The sequence below is a fragment of the Zootoca vivipara genome, chromosome 1 (assembly GCF_963506605.1).
Source record: "Zootoca vivipara chromosome 1, rZooViv1.1, whole genome shotgun sequence".
In the NCBI taxonomy this organism is placed as follows: domain Eukaryota; kingdom Metazoa; phylum Chordata; class Lepidosauria; order Squamata; family Lacertidae; genus Zootoca; species Zootoca vivipara.
This window is the reverse complement of record NC_083276.1, coordinates 124928580-124945840: the sequence shown is the minus strand read 5'-3', so window position 1 is coordinate 124945840 and position 17261 is coordinate 124928580. Positions and strand designations below refer to the sequence as shown.

The 17261-nt window shown below is 40.9% G+C and overlaps 2 protein-coding genes across 5 annotated transcripts in view; one reads left to right on the top strand and one right to left on the bottom strand.

Annotated features, from left to right (window-relative positions):
* The window catches only part of STRADB (STE20 related adaptor beta), a 161622-nt gene that overhangs the window by 14416 nt on the left and 129945 nt on the right, over window positions 1-17261 (bottom strand). The window contains exons 1-2 of one of the 3 annotated variants that reach the window (XM_035137278.2): window positions 1319-1585; window positions 366-406 (exon numbers count right to left, since the gene is read on the bottom strand). The exons of 1 other annotated variant lie outside the window; for it this stretch is intronic. The gene's annotated coding sequence lies outside the window, so the exon portion shown is untranslated. Of the gene's footprint in view, window positions 1-365; window positions 407-1318; window positions 1586-17261 lie in introns of those variants that run through there. One more of the 3 variants, XM_035137277.2, reaches the window with a different exon arrangement.
* TRAK2 (trafficking kinesin protein 2) overlaps window positions 1813-17261 on the top strand; it is a 40225-nt gene continuing 24776 nt past the window's right edge. For both annotated transcript variants that reach the window (XM_035137275.2, XM_035137273.2), the window contains exons 1-3: window positions 1813-2044; window positions 13570-13857; window positions 14497-14691. In XM_035137275.2, coding sequence (XP_034993166.1) covers window positions 13821-13857; window positions 14497-14691 — 232 coding nt within the window. In that variant the 5' untranslated portion in view covers window positions 1813-2044; window positions 13570-13820. The remainder of the gene's footprint in view (window positions 2045-13569; window positions 13858-14496; window positions 14692-17261) is intronic.

Genomic DNA, 17261 nt, shown 5'->3' with positions numbered 1-17261 from the left:
ACTGAAGCGTACTTAACCTGAAGCGTACTTTCCCCTTGAAAGTAATGAAAAGTGGATTAATCCGTTCCAGACGGGTCCGCGGATACTCAACCTGAAGCGTACTTAACCCGAAGTATGAGTCTAATTGGTTGTGGAAGTCCGTACTTAACCTGAAGCGTACTTAACCTGAAGCGAACATTCCCACTGAAAGTAATGGAAAGTCGATTAATCCGTGCCAGATGGATCCGCGGAGTACTTAAACTGAAAGTACTCAAACCAAAGCGTACTTAAACCAAGGTATGACTGTACATGTGTTTGAAAGGGTGTGTAAAAGGTCATGCATTTAAGCTCTGGGTAACCAAACGCAGACAGATTTACAAACTCACTCTCTGTGTGTGACAAATTCCTGAGGGGCCATCCTGTTGGGCTGCAATAGATTGTAACGGATTACTTTGTGTGTGTTTTTCTTTAATATCTATGTTTTTCAATTTTATACATTTCAATAATTTCACAACCACTATAACATTTCAAAACTCGACTTCCTTCCCCCTCTTTCTGCGGTTCCTTAATCTATCTACTGTGTGTGTATACACACACACATACTGCATATTTCAACTTACGGTAACTTACTCACTCATCTACTTTAAATATACAGTATGCTCTTATAAAAACTGCAGGTTATTACAATAATCCTGCCCATGTCCTTATCTGTTTACAGTTCATTTGTAAATACTCAATAAACAATTTTCATTCATTTTTTAAAAGTTTATCTTGTTTTCTTATTTTTCCGGTAAGTTTCACAATTTCTGCATATTCCATAGGTTTTTGTATCCATTCTTCTTTCACTGGGACTTCTTTTTTCCGTTTTTGGGCAAGTAACATTCTTGCTTGCAATGGATTAATTTGAAGTTACTTCAGCACCAGATTATTTATTTATTTATTTATTTAATTATTATTATTATTATTATTGGGGGGGTCGCCCCAACTTCCCCTCCCCGTATTTTGCCGAAACAAAGGTGGCAGCTCCACCGCAGTCCTACCTTCCCATCCTTTCTGGATCTAGCCCCACCACCCTCACGATATCGAAACGGAGCGGCGCCTTCATCCCCACCCCTATCTCCGAAGTGCTGCAAAAAGTTCAGGGTCAGTAGAAGTGTTAGGTTTGCATGAGCAAGGATCTATTTTCTCCCCACCGCAAAGAGAGAGGCGACAACGCTGCCTCCCCGTTGCAACACAAAAATAAACATACAGTATAATCGAAACGATCACAATAACCGCCCCTCTTCTTTCTGTTTTGCAACCGGACCGGACCTGGCGCCGCACGCGCGCACTTTTTTACCTGGGAGCAAGCCCCGCCGGGCCCAGCGGGCCTTACTCCTGAGGAAACCCAAACTTGTCCTGGCCCCGGGGGGGGGGGGCTTCCCCGCTCGCCTCGCCTCCCTCCGCCCGCGCCCACCTCACACCGGCTGTCAGCCTCCGGCCGCCGCCCCCGAGGGAGCCCAGAAACAGAGGCTGCCGCCTGTTGCCAAAGAGGCCGCGGACAGCGCAGTGCTTTTCCTCAGACAAACCGGAGGGATGGGAATCACCTCAGCCCCTCGCCCGCCTCCCTCGGCTAGTCTGAGGCGGACTCGAACTGTAGGCCCCGCCCCCCTGCGAGTGAACCCAGGCCGGCGTAAGGGTTATCGCCCGCCCGCCCGCCACTGCGGGACTACCAGTCCCGAAGTGCACCGCGGCAGCATTTCTCCTCGGGCGAGGGGGGGAGGTTTCGAAGGGGAGAGAGATAGGAACGGAGAGAGCGGGAGGGAGGGCTCGCGCCCGCCCGCCCGCCCGCCCACCATTGCATGACGGGAAGCGTAGTTTGAAAGGCGGCCGGGGGACGCTGCCGCCACTATTGAGGCCGAGCGGTGCTTTCTGCCTCCATCTTGTGACCGAGTTTGTGGCCGCCTCCCGCACGTTGCTCCACTTGGGCGCCGGCGCTCCGAAAGAGGGAGCTGAGGAGGCGGCTGCACAATTGTCGCCTGTGGCCGGAGTGAAGAGGCTGGAAAGGAGCCCAAGCCTGGAGCTGGTAAGGGGGCAAGTGGGGAAGAGACGACATGGCAAGCGCTGCATTCTCCCCCTCATCCCTGATCCCCTTGGCCATCTCCCTTCTTCCTCCTCTTAAGCCTCCATTTCTCCCAAGTCAGCCCTTCCTTCCTTGCTTCCTACAGCCGGATGTTGTGCATGTTTACTTCGAAGTAAGTGCTAGGAGCCCAGTGGGGATTTTACCCCGGGGGAGCGTGAGCCTCTTACCCCGCCTCGCTCCTCCTTTCTCCTCCGCAATGTTGTCAGCCCTGCTGTGCTTCCCTCCCTACGTCCCTCCTTTCTTTCTCTTTTTCTTTCTTTCTCTCCTCCAACTTACCTTACCTTCCTTCCTTCCTTTCTCCTCCCCATCTTTGGTCTCTCATCTGAAACTTCCTTCGCTTGAACAGACACTTCTCGCTTCCTCCTTTTATTTTTTTACCCCCCACTCCTTCCCACCGAGAAATTTCCAGAATTTGCCCAAAAGGAAAAGAGACTTGGGGAGGGTAATGCAGCAGATGCCCTTTCATGGAGGGCTGTGGTGCCCAAACACCAAGCACGACGGAGCAGCATCTGTTGGTGTTTATTGCCCCCCCTAAGTATAGGAGTCAGCCTAGTCAGTCATTGGCTATTTATTTCTTTATTTCTTGTTCATTGCATTTATATCCCACCTTTTGACCCAAGGAGCTCAAGACGGCATGCATGGGTCTCCGTTTCCTCGTTTAATCCCTGCAACAACCTTGTGAGGTAGGTTAGGCTGAGAGACAGTGATTGCCCAAGGCCAACTAGTGAGTTTCATGGTCAAGTCAGGATTTGAATCATAACGTTCCAGTCCCAGTCCATCACACTTAACAACTATTCCACATTGACTCCCCACTTTCAGCTCCCCACTTTTTTCTCCTTCCTGCTTCCTTCCAGAATGGAAATAATAGTCTCTTTCTCCTTTCTGGGTGACCTCAGTGGAATCTGTTGTCATGTCTCTCTCTCTCTCTCTCTCTCTCTCTCTCTCTCTCTCTCTCTCTCTGTGTGTGTGTGTGTGTGTGTGTGTGTGTCAGGGAGAGCAGCTTGGGTATACAGTATAAGGCTATTTGGATGCTAGCTCCTTTTGGATAACTATACTGTATTAGAGTTTCGTTTGTTTAAAATGCTAAAGGCTTTTGCATTGTATATAATGTACAAATGCATCACAAGCCTTGGTTTTTGTAATAGGAATATAAAAGCGGGGCTTCTGAAAATATATAAAGGAGCTATTTTGTTTTGTTGTTGTTATTTGTTCCAGCTTTATAACCTTCACTGCTTCCCCCCCTAGAAAAAATAGGTGCCGGTACTCCTCATGAAGTTGTTACAGGAATTGCCACACTTTTTAACAACCCAAAAAAGAGGTGCTGGTATTGCATACCTTTGAGTAACCCCTGAAAAAAAAGCACTGATCATCTTGTTCACATAACTGGCTCTGGCTGAGCTTTGAAGCCTTGCATCTCTCTTCTGTATAAATCCTCCAGCAATGCAGTACAGTGGAACCTCGGTTTATGAACACCTCGGTTTATGAATTTTCGGTTTATGAACGCTGCGGACCCATCTGGAACGGATTAATTCACTTTCCATTACTTTTAATGGGAAAGTTCGCTTCAGTTTATGAACGCTTCAGTTTATGAACAGACTTCCGGAACCAATTACACCCATGTTTCAGTTTATGAACGCTTCAGTTTAAGTACTCTGCGGACCCGTCTGGAACGGATTAATCCACTTTCCATTACTTTCAATGGGAAAGTTCGCTTCAGTTTATGAACACTTCAGTTTATGAACAGACTTCCGGAACCAATTGTGTTCATAAACCGAGGTACCACTGTACTGTCAAAGTTTGACCTCCATGATTTATGTCTGAAGCTATTTAAGAGGCAAACAAGTATTAGTCAGAGGCTAATACGGTATATTGTGACAGTGCTGTGTCTGTATGCATGTCTTTTTTGAGCTCCAAATTCTAAATTTGCTTCCCTGCACAACCTATTCTTAGCATGCACTGTGCTTTAATTATTAAGTTTAATTGTTTTAAAATCAATAACAAATACATATGGCATGATGCTTCACCTCATTGGTGCCGTCACAGGGAAGAATTGTGTTCCTAATACTTGAAATACTGATTTTTTTCCTGAGATAAAAAAAGTAAACAAGGGGCTCAAAATGCCTATCAACACCCCTATCTAAATGCTGTAAGGAATGATGAAACATGGGTCTTCATGTCTTTCCTTCAAATATCCATCATAATACACATGGCAGCTGCAAAGGAATATATAATTTGTAACTTATGATAAAGATTCAGGTGCCTCCTCTTTTGTAAGCAGCCAAATGGACCAGTGGCAAATACACCCATAATGATGTAATTTTGAGGGTTTCCAATCATATTGGCTGCAATCGGATAATTTACTGATGGGCTTTTCACTGGGCATATATATTTGAATAAAATACTTGTCCATGTTAATTGCTTACCGTGAACATGCACTTAACCCCTGCTTTGGTCTTTCCTGCTGGTGAACTGGAGCAGCAATCCATGATCCTTGGCTTAGCATCGCATCTGAAATGTGGGGTAATTGTTTATTTCATTAGTAAGCCAGAAATAGATCTTGGCTTCAGATTGTGGTTTGTTGGTGCAAAACATACTATAATCCCTGTTACAGATGCAACACTTAGCCAAGGATTGTGATTTGTGGCTGAGACTCGTGGGGGATGCGGAATCCAAATGGGAGTGATGTGGGTATTTATGGTAAACTATGGTTTGCCATGGTGGGGCAATGCAGCCATTGCTTGAGACAGTAGGTGCAAAGTTATTTAAAGCTAACTGCAACGTAACAGCAGTAATGATAAATCTCTCTGCATTGGGGGTGCTTGATGTTTTTTGGGTCAAGGGATGCATCAACCAATGTATCTATTGAAAATCACATGGTATAGAATATATATAGTAGCTGTGGCCAAGCTGTAAAAGTGGCCGTGACTGAGGTAGAAACATAATGCTTTTTGTTTTTCAGTACCAAAAGACTACTGTACATGGAAATTTATAGTTGACTATTTTGAATACAGTGCATGACATCCTACAATACATATACTGTATAACTATATTTATTCCGAATGAGATAGCTGTGTCTGTTTTTCTTCCTCAAGGTCACTTGTAGCAATATTGCCATGCATAATAGCAGATAGCATGGGCAACAGGAGAAAAAGTTTCTCATACAGTAATTTGGAAAACAACAACAACCCTGCAATTATTGCATATATTTAAACGAATTCTATCAGAAAAACTATTCCTCTTCCATTAAGCCCCCATATTCATTCTGCTCTGCCCATGTTATTCCTTATTCCATTAAGCCAGGGGTCCCCAAACTTACCTGGCTTCGGGTCGGTTCCTATGGCGCCGATTGGGCGGAGGGCGGGGGAACGTGCTCCCGTATACACGCGCACTCACTTTTTCTGGCACGGGGCGGGGCTGGAAATGGCTTCTGCGCATGCGCAGACGTCATTTCCAGTGCACCTCCGAGTCGGCGCGGCACTGGAAATAGTTTGTGTGCGTGCGCACAAGCTATTTCTGTGTAGCATATTTTTAATATGCTAGTTGTGATAATTTTGTGCCCATTAAAATTGTCCATAGTTATATTTTCTGTTTCTAAAGTAACAGAATGACTTTCAATCTGGAAAAGAAAGAAGTGCTAATGTAGCATTTTTTTCAATTTTTCCAAAAATTACCGTTTTTTTCCGGGCGGGAAAAACCCGGGGGGTTTTCCGAGCTTCAAAATTTCCGGAAATTTTACATCTCTACCCCTGGGTGGCATCAGTCCCACCTGGAGGCAAAAGAATGAAACCAAGCGGGCTGTGTAAAGTTAGTGTTATTTCTGCAAGCTTATTAAATGTTGAAGCGCTCTTTATATGATTGAGTTGTACTGTTTGAACAGAAAGTTTATGGTTACAAGTAGAAATATATCCAGATTATTTGTCATGTTTCAAAGTATGACAGATATAAAGTTGATCGTAAGAGTTGTTTGAAAGTCTTTTAAAAGAGACTTACAGTGGTACCTCGGTTTGTGACCGCCTCAGGGAGCTTTGGTTTCTGACCACCGCAGTTGGGGAAGGTTCCATGTATGTCCCCCTGAGCTCCACGGAGGAAGGATGGAATGAAACTTCAATAAACTATGTCTAAATAAACTTCAATAAATTATGTAATACTACCTAGGGCAGCCATCTTTTAGTTTTAAGTACTCTCTTTCCTTGCCAGTGCACTACTCTGTTGTCATTAGGTCTCCACTAGGCTATAGGTACATTTTGATATGTAAAAAAATAAATAAATCTGGTGTTGAACTTCTTTATCTGGCAAATAAACTGTTCAGATAGTAATGGCATACAATTTTCTTGACTGCTTAGAATTGGAACGTTTGGTATTTGACTTCTATTTTGAAGAGTTGGACTTTGGCAAAGAGTAAAAATAGCTTAGCACAATAAAGAGGGTCTGCAAATAGCCATGGTGTTTGATAAGTAGCAGGTATTTCCTGTGATAAATGTTGCCTCAATATTTGTCAACAGTATGTGCTTCAATGTGTTTGGCTTATGTACTATGGTAACAGCATAGTCCTATGCACTGCTCAGAAATAAGCCACACTGTTCTCACAAGCGTTTCTTCCCATGTAAGCTAGTTTAAGATTGCAGTTTAAATGTTATTTTATGAAGGTTTTGTCCCTCACCTCAGTCTCAACACTGATCATAAGTGCAGGTTGGCAGTGACGGATATATGAACAGATATTCCAATCAATTAGTTCATTAAAATAAGTGAAAAGTGGTTTTAAACAGAAGCATTGTGGCTTAGAACTCTTAGTTGAACTTACTGTATGACTTCCTCAAGGCATTTTGCCAAAGTAGTTCACCTTTACTCCTGTAGGTTTCATGAAGCAATGATGCATTATTCAGAATCCTATTTCATTAAAGATACTTGGCTCCCTTTGCTGTGCTAAGCTTCCGAAATATGTGTTGTATCATTTGTACTTAGCTGAATGTTGTGTGCAGGAGAAAACCTAGATGCCATTGCTAACGTGGATTGTGTATTTCTACTGCATCATAGGAGGCTTTTTAAAACAATTGTCCAAAATTTAGTTTATAAAAATTATCTATGTCTACTTCAGTTTTGCTGATTTGTCCCCCCCCCCGACCCCCCAGTCTTGCTAGCTCTGTAAAAATACTAATAACAGATCATTTGGCAGTATTCCGAAGCTGGAACTAAAGGATGAATTGTGTCTGCCATTTTTGTATAATATCCCATAACATTGCTGGGAGAAGTCCCATAAGCAACGTCCACAGGTCAAGAATGTTTGCAAATTCTCCTCCTTATTGAACAACTGGTATAAAAATAGGCATTACTGAGCTATTTGTGGTCAGTTTACTACTTCAGTATGCTTGATTGTATAAAGCACGGGTGTCAAACACAAGGCCCGGGGGCCAAATCCGGCCCGCCAGACCTCGTCATGTGGCCCGCCGAGCGCCCCAGCCAGCGGGACCCAGCAGCGGGACCTTGCTGCTGAAGCGCCGCGCCGACAAAGCACCGACAGCTGGGGCCTGGGGGGGGTAGAAAGGCGGCCGGAGCAGCGCTGCGTGGAGCACCCCGAGCCACAGCAGGAGAAGGAGGAGGCAGCTTGCCGGGTCAGCGCCCAACAGCGCCGCACGGAGAGTCCCGAGCCTCTGCGATGCAGCAGTGCTCTGTAGCACTTTGAATCCTCCTCCTGCCACGGCTCGGCGCCTGGAAACGGCTGCTGCTGCTGCTGAAGCACAGACAAAGCACCCAGCAGCGCCGCGTGGAGGAGGAGGAGGATTCAAAGTGCTACAGAGCACTGCTGCGTCCCAGAGGCTCGGGACTCTCCGTACGGTGCTGCCGGGCACCGACCCGGCAAGCCTCCTCCTCCTCTTGCCTCACCTCCTCCTCCTCCTGCCACGGCTCAGCCTCATGAATGTGAGCTGAGCAGCGGCTCAGCCTCACGAACGTGCAACTCTGAGGCTTTACGCACGTCTCCTAAAACGGACACCCGCTGCCTCATACTGCACGGGAAATGCTTTTTGCCCCTGAGTGCCTTCACTCTCTTTTCTGGCGCTGAATCAAGGCAGCGACCCCCCCTTCCCTTTCTTTCTTCCTCTCTCTCGTTCTTATTCTTTCTTTCCCTCTCCTTCCTTCCTTCTTTATCTCTGTCTTCTCTCCCTCTTTCTTTTTCTTTCCTTCTTTATTCCCTTCCTTATTTCCTACTCTTCTTTCTCTCCCCTCTTTCCTTCCTTCATCTCTCCCTCCCACTCCCTCTTTTTTTTCTTCCTTCCTTCCTTCCTCCCTCCCCTCTCCCTCTCCTCAGAAACATAGGATGCTGCTTTATACTTCTGGCCCTTAAACCCTGGAACCAGGAGAACAGCTCCAGTGAGTCAACCTTAGCCAGTCCCTTTGGTGAAGGGGGGTGGCTCACTGGCAGAACATCTGTCCTGCATGCAGAAGGACCCCAGCATCTCCAGGTACCAGTAGCTCTGCAAAGCTCCTGCAGGAAACCCTAGCGAGCCTCCACCACCCAGTGCAGTTACCAAAAATAATTTTTCAATAAATTGTACATTTGAATATCTACTTGCCATTATTCTGACTATGTTAGTTATTACTTACATTATTACAAAAAACAGTAATAATTGAATGCAGTGACAATAATTTATGATAATAAAGAGTGGACACATAGTCCTACAGATACAACCGGCCCTTTGAGGGTGACCAAACTGCTGATGCGGCCCCCGATGAATTTGAGTTTGACACCCCTGGTATAAAGTTTTCTCCAGACCAAACTGCTTCAGGGTGTATTTAAATACTCTACAGTACCATGAAAAAAACTGTGCATACCAAGAGTTCAGCCTGTGATGAATTTATCCAAAACGTCATTAACTGATACAGAATCAATCCGTTGCATGATTTTGATATATTGTTGATCCATTCATATTGGGGGGAAATTAGAATCTGATGAGGAGTTTCTGCGGTATAATTTACTGAGTTACAGTATCAGAATAAACAGCATTAATCGCTTTCTGTTTCCTAATTTCCCGATATTGACCTACCGGTATATGAGTTTTTAAAAATGTAAAGAACTTCTCATATTAAAATATTCAGAATTAATCACTGAAAGGCAGCATACATATGAAGTGCATTGACAGCTTTTCAGCAGGATTACCATAATAAGGCCAGAGGCAAGCCAGAATGCATCACAACAGCTGTCTGAAAGTAGGATTGCCAGAGAACCAGACAGTAGTGGGAGGAAAATAGCATTGACTTCTGTGCCCTCTAACCTTTTAGTCAGAGGAAGAAAGAGAACAACATGGAATTATGTTTAACACTTTTTCTCTTTTTTGTGTTTTACTGGTCCACATATTTACATTTTCCAATATTCTGACATTTCAAGAGAGTTTTACTGTCCCTTCATAATACATTTTATTATGTGCCTACAAAGTTTACTAGGCTAGATGTTTTTCTTGGACTCGGATGGATTTTATCATGCAATTTCTCTATTCTGCTTTTCTTATTGTTCTCTCCCTCTAATAGTTTCTCCTCTCTACACATGTTCACCACCTTACTTCTTCTTTTCACAAATCTAATAAAGTAGGGGGTTGGTTTAGAAAAGGCCACGTAAAAATAAGTTAGTCTTTAAGTTACCACTCACTGGTATAATTTGTTTACTCCAGCAGACTAAAATAACTTCCTCTAGAACCATTATCTTGCTATCACGCTAACAATGTGAGCCTACATTGAATATATAAAATTATACATTTCTAAAATATTCCTTGCAATTAAGTAATTTTAAAAAATTGTGATTTTGTACTTGCAGATTATGCTCGGATTGCCAATATGTATAATATCAGTGATAATAGTTATAGATAAATAACACAGCTAATATTTACTTAGTGATGGCAGTGGTTGACTGCTAAATATAAATACTGTATGCAATGTGACTGGATTGTTTAGTGATATTTTAAAGATGTTGAGAGTCCAGTATAGATTTTGTATTATTGCAACATCTTTAAATTGAAAGCAAGCAGATCGAATAGATACCTTTCAGATAGCGGGGAAATGAGGTTAATCGGTGATTAGAGATTTGATAGCTGTTATTATCCACACAAAGAACCTCTGTTTATGATTTCAGGATGCTAACATTTATAACATGACACATACAGAACCAGAATTGCCAGCTTGTGAGTGTGATTAGGGGGGATGACATCATATGCATGATGTTGCACACATGCAATGTTGGGAGGGGCCGGGGGTGGAGCCAAATATAGCAGCAGCATGGCTTCAATGGTTGGCGGCTCCTCTTGCCGCAGCCGCCACCGCCGGCGAGGGTTGCTTTGACCCTCCTCCTCCTCCACGGCAGGAGGAGAAGAAAAGGACCTGGCCATTGAAGCCATACCACACTCGGCTCCATGCTTGCCCCCCCCCCAATGAATTTCTGGGACATCCTCCCAAAAATGGGGGGGGATATAAGATGTGGTAAGTGACTATTTCACATATAAAGTTCTTTTCTTTTAAGTTTTTCTCCAAGCACTGAAACATGCAGATTATGTATGTATGTATGTTATTTATTAGTCACTCTTCAGGGCAAAGCCCTCACAGACCGTAAGAGAGAAATAAAAAGAGAACATCAGGCAGAGTAAGGAGCATGATAAGAAAACTGGATTAGATCACCAAAATTCTCTTAAGGAAATTACATGCTTCTGTATCAAATTGAATTTTTTGTTTGTAATAGACGATAGTAAAGTTAGAAGCTTTTAAGGCTTTTTTGAATACCAGAATTGCAAGGGCCAAATGAATGTTTATTGAAAGAGAGTTCCTTACTGTCAACCTAACTGATAATCACTGACAGGCACACATTCAGGACTTCAGACACGAATCTTAGATTATGGGCAAGGTTTTCTGTACAGGCAGTCCTTAAAATAATCAAATCCCAAACCATTTAGGGACTTAAAGGTCAATTTAAGTCTGGACTCTGATTTGAGTCCAGAAACACAACTGGCACCAAAGTTATGTTGCATGTTCATATCATAGTGCTCTTGGTAACAGTAAATTTTATTTTTGTTTTTGTTTTTTTAAAAAAAATCACATTCTAGACAAATGATTCTATGAAACATTGGTTAACATTGCAATGGAGCTAAGTTTAAAAACCTGGTTATGTTTACTTCAGGAAACAAAGTGTTAGTGTTTGACAATAGTACATATACAAGGTCTAGTTTTTTTTTAATAGGGTTAAATTTTGTCTGTGCTTCGTTTTGCTGCAGGAGGTAACATAACAAGCTTTATTAGATAGGGTTCCAACATATTAATAAAAGGAAGAGAAAGCTGATCAGTGTCCATGTGTGAATATGGGCTTTTTGTAAAAAAATTTTTTTGAAATAATGGTCTTTACAGTTTACTCCACCTTCTTTTGTTTTGTTTTAAATATACAGTATCTCTTCTCTTTAGAAGTAACTACTGTACTTATAAGAGGAGGCAGCTGTTTTCTTTGCTTCTGTAATGCACATTAAACTACTGTGTTAATTTCAATTTTTGTAGAAAATAGATTACATGTGAGAAAAATATATAATTATGCCAGCTCCTCACAGCAGTAGTGAAAGGTGCGAGTTCAAATAAATAGGTTGCTTGCTTAGACCCCATGTGCTTCTAAACAGCATATAGAGTCCCTTTGGAGTGCTCCAGTTAATAGATATGTGATTATTAGAGATTATCCTTTAAATTAATACAAAGCTTCAGACCCCTAAAAAGAATGTGGTAGCACTTTATTATTCATAAAGTTGTCCTGAAATATCTATAATATATTTGGGGAATTTGAACTGAATTAACAGGGGCAAATGTGTAATGTTGATCAGGGCCGTCTTAAGCACCTCTGGCACCGTGGTGCGATGGATCCCTCTGCTGCCCCCCGCCGCCCCGTTTTCCAGGGCGGCCGGGCTCAGCGCGGTCGCCGAGGGCGGGCTTGCTGCGTGGCGGAGCGGCGGGCGGGCCGGCGCCGTGGCGCACTGCGCCACCCAGCCTAGCCGTAGAGCCAGCCCTGATGTTGATAAATAAACAGGGTGGATAAAAATCAATGATTTTTTTAAAAAAATAAAAAAATCGGATTTTTTTGATTTTAAATCGGATTTTTTTGATTTAAATCAATTTTTTTGATTTAACTTGGATTTTTTTAAATAAAATGCTTTTTGAGGAAAATATATTACCATCCAAAGGTTATTCCATCATGAAATAAAGAATAGTTTTTTTATTATGTAGAATAAGGTTGTATATGTTTATTTTTGGGGGTAAATAAATTCCATTAATCCATTCACAATGCCATGCTCTTCCAGAGGTTTTTGTAAGATTATTGGGCAGTTTCACTGCCTACAAGATATTATCACAGATGCTTGGTTTACTTTTGCAGTTCTCAAAACTGAATTTGTCTCAACAGAGATCACATGCCTCTTCTTCACAGCAAAAATGTTATAACATGAACAGAGTTGAGAAAAAGACCTTAATCCTATTGTTCTACAAACCTATGAATACAGAAACAACCCCTTCAGTGCTAAGTTTCAAGAAGTTCAGTGAATAGAATAGAAACAATATTTTTCTGATTGTTTGGAGTGGACAGTATTTAAGTTTTTCATGTGTAGGCTGGGCTGACAGTCTAAGTTTCTTAATATATATATATATTGTTTTTGTTTAGCCAAATTAGTTAACAAACATGGATGTTTGTTTAAGCAAATAACATATGCTGTAATGTTATTGTTTCAGTTGAATACATCTATTTAAATTGTTATTATTAAGGTAATAATTATTTTTCTCCTTCCTAAGTACAACAGTAAAGTTGTCCAAATATGAATAACCCATTAAACTGGGGATAAAAAACTAATATGAAAAGTTGTTATTCTAAAAATCTTCATCTACTTGCATATTAAAGTTATACCAGCAAGAATTAGTCTTTATGTAGAAAACTATGATTTAAATCAAGCCTTACTGACTAGTGATTTAAATCGTGATTTAAATCGTGATTTAAATCAGATTGATTTAAATCAAATCCACCCTGTAAATAAATAAAACTTTATTCGCATTAGCCAATGGCCATAGCAACAATAAAACATTACAGTATATGCAGAAAAGGAAATTTCTTTTAATAATGATAGCTTAGTTTATGGCATATCTAATTAAGAAGATATTTGGGGCACTGTTAATTATCTGCAACCTGTGGGCAGTCCTCGGGAGTTGATTCATGGTTCCAGGGAGAGATTTATCAGTGGAAACAGATAAAAGACTTGATGCCATTTCCAGTCCTGCAGCTGTTGAACATGACTAATTGTAAGAAAGTTGTAGGTGCTGTACAACTTGACTTAGCTATTTCTGTAAAATCCTTAAGTAGTAAGAGCTATGAATTGTGAACCCTGCCTGTGTTTCTTAATAGAATGGCTTCCTGACATTTTGTTCAGCTTAATGTCTAAAACTGAAATTTTTCCTTTTGAATTTATTTCAAGATGGTGGCCGATCCAGGCAAGATAATCCAGGCAACATAAAGATCATAATATTCAATGATGTGCAAGTTTCAAATGTGTCACCTTGGACCTAACATGGTGGAAGAAAGAATCACATACTAATAATGCCAGTGTCTAATGGCTGTTGTCTACTCTGGTTTTAAACCAAAACAATCAACCAAAATGAGAAGGAGCAACATGCAATGTGCATGCAGGATGCAGTTTCCAAATAACTGAAGTGTGAAGTAAACCTCATGAATTTCAACCACAGAGATTCAGAAAACATCACTGGTAAGTTGCAAAGCAGGTAAAAGGCCCAGATATACCACTCTGGAATCCATTTTTGAATGAAGGGCAGTTTCTAAAAGTATTTGTTTTTAAAAGTATTTGTCACTCCAATTGTTATAAACTGTTAGGATTGAAAAATGGGACAGATAGTTACACAGCCTGGATGAACCCCTCATCTATACAGTACAAGTCAAAGTGCTGATCCTTAAGAAGATTTTTTTTAAAGATACGAGTTGCAAAGGAAAATGGTCACTAATCTACTGCAAATATTTATGTACTCACAGAACCTTTATCCAAATAGTGATCTGATCTGATCTACAGCTTTAATATAAAATAATGCATAAAAGCATTTCTACTCTTTAGTTAATAATGCATTTCACATTTATCAGCTGGAAAATGTGTAAGCTGGGGGGAAACCCACGTAGATGCATTTTAGTAGTTTGGTGCTGACAAAGCTGCTAAATAAAGTTAGATGTACTAAGGATTGTGCTGTTTCTGTATAGCCTAGGTTTAAATCACTATTGATAAGCTATCATGGCTGCTTTTATTGTCAAAGCAGTGAAAATAAATAGTTCCTATAGTATTCATCCCAAAGCAGATTGGTATCATGATGCCTGCCTATATATATATATGCCTTTTTAGATGTTTGTCCTAATGAAGATCTCGCTGAAGTTGAGCTGGTGAGCATGTTGGAGGAACAGCTGCCTCAGTACAAGTTACGTGTGGATTCTTTATGTCTCTCTGAAAATGCTGACTGGACCCAGTCTCCAGGCCTCCACAGTCATGTCTCTGAAATCTCTTCTCCGGTTCTTTCTGAAGAGACCATCCGTTACATGAGTAAGTGCTTTTGCTCACTGCCAGGGACTGAAATGACAAATATAACTGAACTACTTAGATAATGCCCTAATCAAATCCCTGTTCAGCTTAGCTTTGCCTTTGTGACGCTGGACAAAGTGAGAGTTATAGTGACCTGACAAGACTGTAGAAATTTCGTACAGTATAACTTCTGTATATCTGGGGTCCCCAACAGAGTCCCCAGAGGCATCAATATATCTTTGGGGATCTTCGACACTCGCCTGTTCCCTGCATTTTTTGTTTGCTCTGCTGAGTTGCTATAGAGTAGTAGCTCTGAAACCAATGCAGCCACCTTTCATTTCCGCACCAAACATTGTTGGGCTCCTGCACCCCCCAACTGGCATGATCAGTGATCAGAAATTATGGAAATTACCACATCTTAAAGGCCGCAGGTTAGTCTCTCCCCCCTGCTGTGATAAATATAAATGCAAGCTAGAAGTGCAATCTATACAAGTTTACACAGATATAAGTCCAGTTGTATTAGTGGGACTTCTAGGTGGGCATGCATAAAATATTTCCCTCGTTATGAAATCAGTTTCTAAGAGCAGTTGAAGGCCATATAATAATTAGAACCAATACTGCTCATTAGTTAGTTTGTGGTTGCACTGAAACTTGAAAGTTTCTCAGGTCAAAGCTCTTAACTTCATCCTTGAAACCATAGTGGTTTCACGACATGTTCTGCAGTGGAAGGTGTCTAAGCAATTTCAGATGAACATTGCATGAGTTCACATATTTTCAATACACACACCCAAAAATATGTTTATTTCCAAATGTAACAGCCTATAAAAGGTAGGCATAATGCTGGTAGCAATTCACATTTTATAACTCTTGGTCAGAGTTACAAAAGAACATAGCTTATGGGGAATAAATTGTTGGTTATACCTGAGAGAATTACCCTGTATTATATGCAAAACCCTTAAGATAAACAGACCCTTGGTATCTTTTTTTTCTTTCATAACTTGATTATACAACACCAACAATGTGGGTCTGGTTAAATATTGACTTAAACAACTTTTTATTACCATGTTTTTCACCTTCACTCTTGAAGCTATTCTATCATCATAAAAATATTTGTTCAATGTGCTGTGGGTAGGTGTTCACTTTTCTGGATTCTTAGAACTTAATTTTACCAAAATGTTGAAAAGAGCCTTATGAAATGTTGGTTATGTTTGACAAAGCTTGAAAAAGTAGGCTTGGACCCTCAGCAGGAAACAATTTGCTCTTGTTGAAAATCCCAAACTGCTCCCTCTTCCCAAACAGATAATTTGGTACTATTGAAGACAATTTGGTTAGGGCTGCATAATAATTGCTTTGGTCATTTTTGAACTTAAAAAGTAGTATAAAGTTAATTTAAATAACCCCAATCCAAGAGCTAGGATTGTCTTTTTCAGACCAGAAAAATGTGAATGCACATAGATGACTTGCACATATTTCTGCATGGGATCACGCAGATGTGTAATGAAGTGTGTGTCATAAGTAAACCTTGTGTTTTTCCACAAAAACCGAATTTGCAATACTGTATACAAGGCTTAAAAATTACAGCTCTTCTACACTCTTGGACTGGAGGTGGTAAAGGCAATTACGGTCAACTCACAACTGAAACCTTTTTACCTTCCATGAATTCAGCTTTACGCGTTTGGCCAGGGGCAGGGGGAGTTCAGGGGGGAAAACATCAGCAGTCCCACCTGGTATTGCACTTGGGAGAGCATCTGGAGGTGCTGGGAGTGTGTGTTTGACTATACAGTGGTACCTCTACTTACAAATAACTCTACTTACGAATTTTTCTACTTACAAATGGAGCTCCGTCCACCATCTTGGATGCGGTTTAGATAGGATTTTTTTTTATATATAATATTTTTTATTGAACATTTTTTCAACAAACATACAACAAACATACAAAATACAAAATACAAAAACATATCAAAAACATCAAAATACAAAAATATAACAGAAAAATATATCATTTCTCATCCATTATAATACTCATTGTCTTCAGGCTTCCCCAATTCCCTACTATCTGGTTTTCATTTTTTTTAAACTTCTATAGCAGTTTCTAAATCATCTTCTTTCCCATCATGCAATCCCTTTAAAACTTCTAAGTTAATTCATCTTCATATCATTTACCCTAATTTCAAACTTTAAATCTTCTATTGTTTCCCTAATGCCTTAACCTCTTTACTTTCCTGGATTTTCAAACTCTAATTATCGAATACATTCCCTATATACATTTTAAATTTCTTCCAGTCCTTTGAAACTTTGTCATTTGTCTGGTCCCGGAGTCTTCCTGTCAATTCTGCCAATTCCATATAGTCCATCATTTTCATTTGCCATTCCTGCTTCGAAGGCAATTCTTCTTTTTTCCAATATTTTGCTAATAAAATCCTAGCGGCTGTGGTGGCATACATAAACAGATTAACATCATCCTTGGGGATTTCTTCCCCAATTATTCCAAGCAAAAAGGCTTCCGGTTTTTTCGAAAATGTGTTCTTAAACATCTTTTTCAATTCATTGTAAATCATTTCCCAGAAGCCTTTTATCTTAGGGCATGTCCA